Genomic DNA, 12,556 nt, shown 5'->3' with positions numbered 1-12,556 from the left:
TTGCTCCCTTCATCCCAATGACCATCCTGGTAAACCTTCTCTGAGGTGCTGCCAATGATATGATATCTTTCCTTTAAGGTGATCAAAACTGCTCACTCTATTCCAGATGTGGTCGCACCAGCACTTTGTACAGTTCCAGTAAGATTTTCCTACTCTTATACTCCAGACACTTTTGAAATAAGAGCCAACATTGCTTCACTTGTCATAGAGTCATAGAGATGTACAGCATGTAAATGTAAATGTCCAACCCGTCCATGCCAACCAGCTATCCCAACCCAATCTAGTCCCACCTGCCAACACCTGGCCCATATCCCTCCAAACCCTTCCTATTCATATCCCAGCCTTTTAAATGTTGCAATTGTACCAGCCTCCACCACATCCTCTGGCAGCTCATTCCATACACATACCACCCTCTGTGTGAAAAAGTTGCCTCTTAGGTCTCTTTTATATCTTTCCCCTCTCACCCTAAACCTATGCCCCTCTAGTTCTGGCCTCCCCGACCCCAGGGAAAAGACCTTGTCTATTTATCCTATCCATGCCCCTCATGATTTTATAAACCTCTATAAGGTCACCCCTCAGCCTCCGACACTCCAGGGAAAACAGTCCCAGCCTGTTCAGCCTCTCCCTATAGCTCAAATCCTCCAACCCTGGCAACATCCTTGTAAGTCTTTTCTGAACCCTCTCAAGTTTACCTCAGGTTACAATGGGATCTTGAACAGATGGGCCAATGGGCTGAGGAGTGGCAGATGGAGTGTTCAAACACTGCCAAGACCCTTTGTATTGCTTCCAGCCGTTTTTCTTATTTAAGTATGTCTCAGACAGGAAATAAAAAGCTTTACATTTACATAGCACCTTACCAAATCTCTGAACAATATTCACAATTAATTTTTCTACCAGCTCCTTAATATAACAAAGCATTACAAGATGGCTTAAAATATCATTGTAAAACAAAATTAGACACTGAACCCTCTTAAAGTGATATCCGAGCTTGGTGAAAGAGGAAGGTTTTAATGAGTGTCTTAAAGGAGGAGAATTAGATGGTGAGGTGCAAGGAAGCAATTTCAGGGAATAAAGCCTTGGCAACTACAGACCTGAAGCCCAGGTAAAACCAGAGATGCTCAAAAGGTCAGAATCAGGTAAGCAGGGGGAGCTCAGAGGCTTGTGGGTTTGGAGAAAGATTACAGAGATCAGAAGAGGGCAAGATCCCAGAGATTACAGAGATCAGGAGAGAATGAAATCCTGCAGATTACAGATTACAGGAGGCGGTGAAATTCCCAAGATTATAGAGATCATGAGGGGTCAAAGTCCTGTAGATTACAGAGATCAGGAGGGGGGCGAAATCCTGCAAATTACAGAGATCAGGAGGCGGTGAAATTCCCGAGATTATAGAGATCAGGAGGGGTCAAAGTCCTGTAGATTAGAGAGATCAGGAGGGGTTTTTAAAATTGAGATGGGTTTAACCTGGAGCCGGTGTAGATCTGTAAGCATGGGGGTGATAGGTGAATAGGGTATGGTGCAATAAGGTCATTGACAAATGAGTTTTAGATGACCTCCAGTTTCTGGAATGTGAAAGGTCAGCCAGAAGAACTTTCAAATCTTGAACAGCCCACTGCTACAGGACTGGAAACAGCTGTCCCAGTAACCGTGCAGAAATGGGGTCAGAAAGCTCCATGCAAGGTCAAAGAGAATTTGGACCAGGGATCAAAGACTACGGTGCAGTCTATCTAATCCTTAGCTGGAGAAAGTTTTAACTCATCTGGTATTGGTTCTTGAATCAGCAATCTTTCAGTTCGCTATTTCGCTGTACAGAAAGGCGGGGGGTAAGATACAGCTGGGTGTCATCCGCGTACACCTTGAAACTAACTCTCGGCTGTTGGACGGTGGTGTCCATCAGCAGCATTTAGTTCAGAAACTGGGGGTAGGGCGGGGGTGAGAACAGTTCCTTGATAAGTCTGAGAGTCCAGCAGAACATTGGGCAGCACAAGAGTATTGTGGAAACTGAATAAATGAGTCTACACGACAGTTAGGTAAAAAGAGCTGGAAAACGTTGTCAGGAACCAAGTCAGGAACAATGACAGGGCATGGAGTCCAATCGAAGCTAACCACTTGCAGAACTTTCATTCTGTACCCACACCTCCTGCCACCACTGACACAGTCACAGTACACTCTTGTTCAAAAGGTCATTGCCACAACCTTTACACCTATCCCCTTCCCTATGCTCAAACTGATTGTATTTAACAAATACACAGAGTGCTGGAGAAACTCAGCAAGTCTGGCAGCATCCATGTGGGGGGGTGGGGGGGAAGAGAAAGAGAGAGAGAGACAGAGACAGAGACAGAGAGAGAGAGAGAGAGATAGAGAGATGAAGGAGAGAGAAAGAGAGACAAAAAGAGAGAGAGAGAGAGACACACACACACACAAACAGAGTTAACGTTTTGAGTCTGGTGTCTCTCTTCCTCAGAGGAAATCTTCTTCAGTTATCAAACAGAGTCCTACAGGACTCAAAACGTTAACAAACTCTCCATTTCTCTCTGTCTCTCTCTCTCTCTCTCTGTCTCTGTCTCTCTCTCTCTGTCTCTCTGTCTCTCTCTCTCTCTCTCTCTCTCTTTTTGTCTCTCTCTCTGTCTCTCTCTCTTTACAGATGCTGAGCACTCCAGCATTCTCTGTGCTTTCAGTTTTCCAGCACCCACAGTATTTTGCCTTTATTTGACGGTCTACATATTAGGTCTTCAGCTTCTTGATTTGAAAACCCTGCATTTCAGTGATTCTTTTTATACATCTCAAACATTGGCTGAGGTTCTCATTATCTCCATTTAACGCCATCTCCAAACATCATTTACTCAGTCACTCAGAACATTCAGAGTAATCAGGAAGAGCAGTGATCCTTGGTGGAAGGACTGCTATGTACAGCACTGTTAACCAGTATGATCATTAGGACAGGGAACAGCTTCAGATATCCTTGAGTCTCCCAGTCGCCACTCCCCTGTTAAATTTGCCGTCTTCACAGAGAGGCTGGTGTCTCCTTTTGTGGTCTCTCGCCCCAAACCCACCCCGACACCTGGTATTCCTGAAGATGTGGCCCTTCCTCCCTCACACACAATGCTGGCCCATCACCAGGAGCTGAGAATGCCTCTCCAGCTCTGCGGAGTGAGAGTTCTGAGACAGCCCCAGGCAGAGGGGCTTGGAGTTGGCCCCATACCCCGTGCCCCAAGTCCCATGCCCAGGCTGAGTTGGCAGTGGCAAGGAGGGAGGGGGCTGCTTCCCCAGGGGACAGGGGACACTCGCTCCCAACTGGGCTGTCTATGACAGGGAAAAAATACAGAACATGGCACAGTAGGTGAGCTCCTGTACCCAGGATCCCCTTGGGGAGGTGGGGGGTACTGACCCCAATGCGAGGGAACCATCTGGGTCTAACTGGCTGGGGGAGGTGAGAGTGGGCTATGGTGTGGGGGCTTGGGCAGGGGTTGGAGAGAGAAGAAGCAACTTAGAGTCACTTTCCCCTCCTGAAGTGAGTGTGGGGGCAAATTCCTGACCCCATTCCCCCCCCCAGCTGAGCAGAGGGGGAGTCATGTGGGGCACAGCAAGGGTTTCCTCACTGATTCCCACCCCCCAACCCAGCTCCTCAACATCCAAGGGATCTTTAACCTGGTGTTTCTGGCACTGTTAATATTACTGTGCCCTATGGCTGGGGATTTGTGAAGGGGGAGTGGGTGAGGTTGGCTATTTAATAAACCCAGCTTCCCCCACCCCACCCAACAGCATATTATCAGCAAATATACCCCCCCCCCCTCCTCCTCCCTGTCCCAGGGAGGGTGTGTGTGGGGTTTAGATCAAAGACAAATTCTCCATGTAACTAACTGTCTTTTACTGTCATCATCAAAGGTGGAGAGGTCTGGGAGTAAAAAGTACCCCTCCCAGAATAAAGATCAGAGGGTTGTTCTCAGGGTTAGTATCGGGGGGGTGGGGGGGGGGGGGGGAGGGAAGGGGAACACAAAGGGGTTACAGGTTAGACACACACATTAACCCCCCCACCCCTCTCTCTCTGTGCTGGAGTAGGGGATTACAAACAGTCTGAATTCAGGGTTGGGGACAGGGAGGGGGTGTCTGGACACAGTCTGTCTGAGGGTGGGGGGAGGTAAGGAGGGAGATAGACTGACACAGTGGCTCTTACCTGCAGTCTCTCGCTCGCTGGCTGCCACATTCTCGCTGCCTGCCCCTCTCTCTGTCTCTGTGGGTGTGTGTCTGGGGGTGTGCCCAGGGGAGGGAGGGGGGAACAGGACTCACAGCTCCCCCTGAGCTCTCTCTCTCTCTCTCGGTCACTCAGTCTCTGAGCCGGTGTGTGTCCGCACGGGGCTGCAGCCTGTCCCGGGAGCTCCACTTGGATCAGCGGCTCCTGTGTGTGTGTGTGAGCGGTGTCCGCTCCTGGTCCGGGCTCACCCCCACCCACACTCACACACACACACTCACTCACACAACCCCGCCCTCACACACTCACAAGGCGGAGCCCCGACTCTCAGCGCCTGCCCCTCACTCCCATTTGTAGCTGCACACCCCCGGGGGAAGGGGAGATGGGAACACCTACCCTAAAACACACCCACACACAGACACCCCGCCCTCACACACACACCCCCCACACACACCCCCACCCTCACACCCCCCCCAACTCTCACCCCCCCCACACACACCCCACCCTCACACCCCCCCCCAACCACTCACACACACACACCCCCACACACCCCCACCCTCACACACCCCCACACACACCCCCACCCTCACACCCCCCCAACTCTCACACACACACACCCCCACACACCCCCACACACAACCCCGCCCTCACACCCCCCCCAACTCTCACACACACACACCCCCACACACCCCCACCCTCACACCCCCCACACACACCCCCACCCTCACACCCCCCCAACTCTCACCCCCCCACACACACACCCCACCCTCCACCCCCCCCAACTCTCACACACACACACCCCTCACACACCCCCACACACAACCCCACCCTCACACCCCCCCCAACTCTCACCCCCCCACACACACCCCACCCTCACACCCCCCCAACTCTCACCCCCCCCACACACACACCCCACCCTCACACCCCCCGCCAACTCTCAACCCCCCCACACACACCCCCACCCTCACACCCCCCAACTCTCACCCCCCCCCACACACACACCCCACCCTCACACCCCCCCCAACTCTCACACCCCCCACACACACACCCCACCCTCACACCCCCCCCCAACTCTCCCCCCCCACACACACACCCCACACCCCCCCACCCACACACCCCCCCAACTCACACCCCCCCCACTCACACCACCCCCACACACCACCCCACCCTCACACCCCCCCAACTCTCAGCCCCCCCCACACACACCCCCCCCCACACCCCCCCCACTCACACCCCCCACCACACACCCCCACACTCACACCCCCACCCCACACCCCCCCCCACACCCCCCCCACACACACACACCCCACCCTCACACCCCCCCCAACTCTCACCCCCCCCACACACACACCCCCACCCTCACACCCCCCCCAACTCTCACCCCCCCACACACACACCCACCCCACACCCCCCACCCCCAACTCTCACCCCCCCCCCACACACCCCCCCACACCCCCACCCACTCACACCCCCCCCAACCTCACCCCCCCCACTCACACCCCCCCCAACACACACCCCCCCACACTCACACCCCCCCCACTCACACCCCCCCCACCTCACACCCCCCCCCCACACACACCCCCCCCACACTCACACCCCCCCACCCTCACACCCCCCCCACACACACCCCCCCCTCACACCCCCCCACACACACCCCCCACCCACACACCCCCCCACCTCACACCCCCCCACACTCACCCCCCCCCACACACCCCCCCCAACCTCACACCCCCCCCCACACACACCCCCCCACCCTCACACCCCCCAACCACACCCCCCCCCCACACACCCCCCACCTCACACCCCCCCCACACACTCACCCCCCACACACACCCCCACCCACACACCCCCAACTCTCACCCCCCCACACACACACCCCCACCCTCACACCCCCCCAACTCTCACCCCCCACACACACACCCCACCCCACACCCACCCCCCCACACAACCCCCAACTCTCACACACACACACCCCCACACACCCCCACCCTCACACCCCCCACACACACCCCACCCCACACCCCCCACCCTCACACCCCCCCCACTCACACCCCCCCCACACCCCCACCTCACACCCCCCCAACTCTCAACCCCCCCACACACACATCCCACCCTCACACCCCCCACCCACCCCCCCCCCCACACACACACCCCACCCTCACACACCCCCAACTCTCACCCCCCCCACACACACACACCCCACCCTCACAACCCCCCAACTCTCCCCCCCCCACACACACACCCCACCCTCACACCCACCCCAACTCTCACCCCCCCCCCACACACACACCCCACCCTCACAACCCCCCAACTCTCACCCCCCCCACACACACCCCACCCTCACACACCCCCAACTCTCACACCCCCCCACACACAAACCCACCCTCACTCACCCCCCCCACACACCCCCAACTCTCACACACACACACCCACACACACCCCCACCCTCACACACCCCCACACACGCCCCACCCTTACACCCCCCAACTCTCACACCCCCCCCCACACAAACCCACCCTCACTCACCCCCCCCACACACACCCAACTCTCACACACACACACCCACCCTCACACTCCCCCCACACAAACTTACCCTCACACACCCCCCCACTCACCCCTACCCTAAAACACACCCACACACAGACACCCCGCCCTCACACACACACCCCCACACACACCCCCACCCTCACACCCCCCCAACTCTCACCCCCCCCACACACACACCCCCACCCTCACACCCCCCCCAACTCTCACCCCCCCCCACACACACACCCCACCCCACACCCCCCCAACTCTCACCCCCCCACACACACACCCCACCCTCACACCCCCCCCAACTCTCACCCCCCACACACACACCCCACCCTCACACCCCCCCAACTCTCACCCCCCCCCACACACACACCCCACCCTCACACACCCCCAACTCACACACCCCCCCACACACAAACCCACCCTCACTCACCCCCCCACACACACCCAACTCTCACACACACACACCCACACACACCCCCACCCTCACACTCCCCCACCCTCACACCCCCCAACTCCACACCCCCCCCACACACAAACCCACCCTCACTCACCCCCCCCACACCCCCAACTCTCACACACACACACCCACACACACCCCCACCCTCACACACCCCCACACATGCCCCACCCTCACACCCCCCAACTCTCACACCCCCCCCACACACAAACCCACCCTCACTCACCCCCCCCCACACACACCCAACTCTCACACACACACACCCACCCTCACACTCCCCCCCACACAAACTTACCCTCACACACCCCCCCACTCACCCCTACCCTGAAAAACACACCCACACACACCCCCACCCTCAAACACACCCACACACCCCCACACCCTCAAACACACCCACACACACCATCAAACACACCCACACACACACCCCACCCTCAAACACACCCCCCCACACCCCCACCCTCAAACACCTCCACTCATACCCCCACCCTCAACACACCCCACCACCCTCAACATCCCCCCACACACACCTCACCCTCAAACACCCCCCCCCCACACACCCCACTCTCAAACACACCCACACATACCCCCCACCTTCAAACACCACCCCACACACCCTCACCCCTCAAACACCCCCACACACTCCCCCACCCTCAAACACAACCCCACCATCAAACACCCCCCCACTCACACCCCCACCCTCAAACACCCCCCACACACCCCCACCCTCAAACACACCCCCCCACACACACACACCCTCAAACACACCCACACACACCCCCACCCTCAAACACCCCCACACACACAACCCCACCCTCAACACCCCCCCTACACACCCTCAAACACACCCACACACACCCACCCACACTCAAACACACACACCACACCCTCAAACACACCCACTCACACCCCCACCCTCAAACACCCCCACACACACAACCCCACCCTCAAACACCCCCCCACACACTCCCACCCTCAAACACACCACGCACACATCCCCACCCTCAAACACCACCCACACTCTCAAACACCCCCTCACACACACCCCAACCTCAAACACACACCCACACACACACACCCACCCTCAAACACACCCACACCCCCCCACCCTCACACCCCCCCCACACACAAACCCACCCTCACCACCCCCCCCACACACACACCCACCCTGAAACACACACCCAGACACACCCCCACCCTCAAACACACCCACCCTCAAACACACCCCCACACACCCCCCATCCTCAAACACATCCCCACACACACCCCCACCCTCAAACAGCCCCCCAGAAACACACACCCTCAAACACACCCAAACAGAACTCCCCACCCTCAAACACACCCACACACACTCACCCACCCTCAAACACCCCCACACATACGCTCCCCACCCTCAAACACACACACACACACACACCCACCCTCAAACACACCCACACACCCCCCACACCCTCAAACACACCCACACACACACACCCTCAAACACACCCACACACACCCTCAAACACACCCACACACACACATCCACCCTCAAACACCCACCCCACACACCTCACCCTCAAACACTCCCCACACATATCCCCATCCTCATACACCCCCCCCACACACACACCCAGCCTCACACACACCCACACACATACACCCCCACCCTCAAGCAACCCACCCCACACACCCCCAACCTCAATCAGCCCCCACACTCACACCCCACCCTCAAAACCACCCCCACTCACGCCCCCACCCTCAAACACACCCACACACACACACCCTCAAACACACACCCACACACACCACCACCCTCAAACTCCCACACACACACACCAACCCTCAAACACACCCCCCACACACACACCCCACCATCAAACACACCCGCACACACACCCCCACCCTCAAACACCCCACACAAACCCCACCCTCAAACACACCCACACACACCCTCAAACACACACCCACACACACCCCCACCCTCAAACGCCCCCACACACACCCCCACCCTCAAACACCCCCCCCACACACACCCACCCTCAAACACCCCCCCCACACACACCCACCCTCAAACACAGCCCTCCACACACACCCCCACCCTCAAACACACCCCCCCCACACACACCCACCCTCAAACACAGCCCTCCACACACCCCACCATCAAACACACCCCCACACACACCCCCACCCTCAAACACCCCCACACACACCCCACCCTCAAAACACACCCCCACACACACCCCCACCCTCAAACACCCCCACACACACCCCCACCCTCAAATACCCCCCACACACTCCCCCCCCTCAAACACTCCCCCCCACCCTCAAACACCCCCCACTCACAAGCCCACCCTCAAACACCCCCACACACACCCCCACCCTCAAACACACCCCCCACACACACACCCTCAAATACACCCACACACACACCCCACACTCAAACACACACCCACACATACCACACCCTCAAACACACCCACACACAACCCCGCCCTCAAAACACCCCCCACACAACCCCACCCTCAAACACCACCCCCACACATGCTCACTCTCAAACAGCCCCCCCCACACACCCACCCTCAAACACACCCCCACACACAGCCCCACCCTCAAACACACCCACACACAGACCCCCACCCTCAAACACGCACCCACACACACCACCACCCTCCAACATACCCATGCACACACCCCTGCCCTCAAACACCCCCCCACCCCTCAAACACCCCCTCACACACACCCAACCTCAAACACACACCCACACACACACACCCACCCTCAAACACACCCACACACACCCCCACCCTCACACCCCCCCCACACACAACCCACCCTCACACACCCCCCGCACACACCCCCACCCTGAAAAACACACCCACACACACCCACACCCTCAAACACACGCCCACTTCTCCCCCATCCTCAAATACATCTCCCCACACACCCCCACCCTCAAACAACCCCCCACAAACACCCACCCTCAAACACACCCAAACAGAATACCCCCCACCCTCAAACACACCCACACACACTCACCCACCCTCAAACACCCCCACACATAAACCCCCCACCCTCAAACACACCCACACCCCAGACCCTCAAACGCCCCCACACATACCCCCACCCTCATACACACACCCCCACACACACCCCACCCTCAAACACACCTCCCCCACACACACACACACCCACCTTCAAACACCCCTCTACACACACCCCACCCTCAAACACCCCCCCACAAACACACACCCAGCCTCACACACACCCACATACACACCCCCACACTCAAACACACACCCACACATACCAGACCCTCAAACACACCCACACACACCCCCTCCCTCAAGAAACCCACCCCACACACCCCCACCTCAATCAGCCCCCCCACACACCCGACCCTCAAAAACACCCCCACCCTCAAACACACCCACACACATATCCCCCACCCTCAAACACAGACCTACTCATACCGCCACCCTCAAACGCCCCCACACACACCCCCACCATCAAACACAACCCCCACACACACCCCACCCTCAAACACACCCCCACAGACACCCCCACCCTCAAACACCCCCCACACACACCCCCACCCTGAAACACACCCACAAACACACCCCCCACAGACACCCACACCCTCAAACACCCCCACAAACACACCCCACCCTCAAACACCCCCACAAACACACCCCCCACCCTCAAACACCCCACAAAGACCCCCACCCTCAAACACATCCAGACACACACCCACCACCCTCAAACACGCCCCACACATTCACCCCCAACCTCAAACATACGCACACACCCCCGTCGTCAAACACACACCCAAACACACGCCCCCACCCTCAAACAGCCCCCCACACACACACCCACCCACAAACAGCCCCCCCCACACACCCCCACACACACAGCCCCACCCTCAAACACCCCCGCACACGCACCCTCACTTTTAAACACCCCCACACACTCCTCCACCCTCAAATGCCCCCACACACACAGCCCCACCCTCAAGCACTCCACACACACACCCCCACCCTCAAACTCCCCCACACACATTTCCACCCTCAAACACCCCCACACACACAGCCCCACCCTCAAACACACCCACCCACACACACACCCACCCTCAAACACACACACACAAACATCCGCCCTCAAACACAACCACGCACACATCCCCACCCTCACACACCCCCCCAACACACCCCCACCCTCAAACACCCCCCCAAACACACCCCCAACCTCAAACATACACACACACACCCCCGCCCTCAAACGCACACCCAAACACACACCCCCCACCGTCAAACACACCCACCCACACACACCCCCACCCTCAAAAACACCACCCACACCTACACACCCTCAAACACCCCCCACACACATCCCACCCTCAAACATAGCCACACACACACCACACCCTCACACCTCCCCTCAAACACACCCACACTCACACATCCCCACCCTTAAACACACCGACACACACACCCACACCCGCAAACACACCCACGCACACACCCACCCTCAAACACACCCACCCACACACACACACACACACACACACACCCTCACACACTCCCACACACACACACCCTCAAACACCCCCCACACACACCCCCATCCTCAACACACACCCCCACCCTCAAACAACCCCACACACACCCCCACCCTCAAATTAACCCCCCCACACACACACCCACCCTCAAACACACCCTCACACACACCCCCACCCTCAAACACAACCCCACACACTCCCCATCCTCAATACCTCCCCAGACACACGCCCCCACCTTCAAACACCCCCCACAAACACCCACCCTCAAACACACCCAAACAGAACCCCACACCCTCAAACACACCCCCACACACTACATCCTTAAACACACCCACACAGACCCCCACCCTCAAGAAACCCAGTCCACACACCCCCGCCCTCAATCAGCCCCACACACACCCCCACCCTCAAAAAAACCCACTCACACCCCCACCCTCAAACACCCCCACACACACCCCCACCCTCAAACTTACCCCCCCACACACACACACCCACCCTCAAACACACCCTCACACACACCCCCACCCTCAAACACACACCCCAGCCTCAAACACCTCCCCAGACACACACCCCCACCTTCAAACACCCCCCACAAACACCCACCCTCAAACACACCCAAACAGAACCCCACATCCTCAAACACACCCACACACACCACACCCTCAAACACACCCACACAGACCCCCACCCTCAAGAAACCCAGCCCACACACCCCCACCCTCAATCAGCCCCACACACACCCCCACCCTCAAAAAAACCCACTCACACCCCCACCCTCAAACACACCCACACACATACCCCCACCCTCAAACACACACCCACTCATACCGCCATCTTCAAA

At 57.9% G+C, this 12,556-nt stretch overlaps 1 protein-coding gene across 2 annotated transcripts in view; it reads right to left on the bottom strand.

The window, feature by feature from the left end:
• Positions 1–4,475, bottom strand: part of pid1 (phosphotyrosine interaction domain containing 1) — a 139,689-nt gene extending 135,214 nt beyond the window's left edge. Inside the window, exon 1 of one of the 2 annotated variants that reach the window (XM_072571952.1) lies at positions 4,172–4,475. In XM_072571952.1, coding sequence (XP_072428053.1) covers positions 4,172–4,201 — 30 coding nt within the window. In that variant the 5' untranslated portion in view covers positions 4,202–4,475. The remainder of the gene's footprint in view (positions 1–4,171) is intronic. The other variant, XM_072571953.1, reaches the window with a different exon arrangement.
• Positions 4,476–12,556: the final 8,081 nt, after the last annotated feature.

Source organism: Chiloscyllium punctatum, chromosome 6 (genome assembly GCF_047496795.1).
Source record: "Chiloscyllium punctatum isolate Juve2018m chromosome 6, sChiPun1.3, whole genome shotgun sequence".
Taxonomy (NCBI): Eukaryota; Metazoa; Chordata; class Chondrichthyes; order Orectolobiformes; family Hemiscylliidae; genus Chiloscyllium; species Chiloscyllium punctatum.
This window is presented reverse-complemented; position numbering and strand designations above follow the sequence as displayed.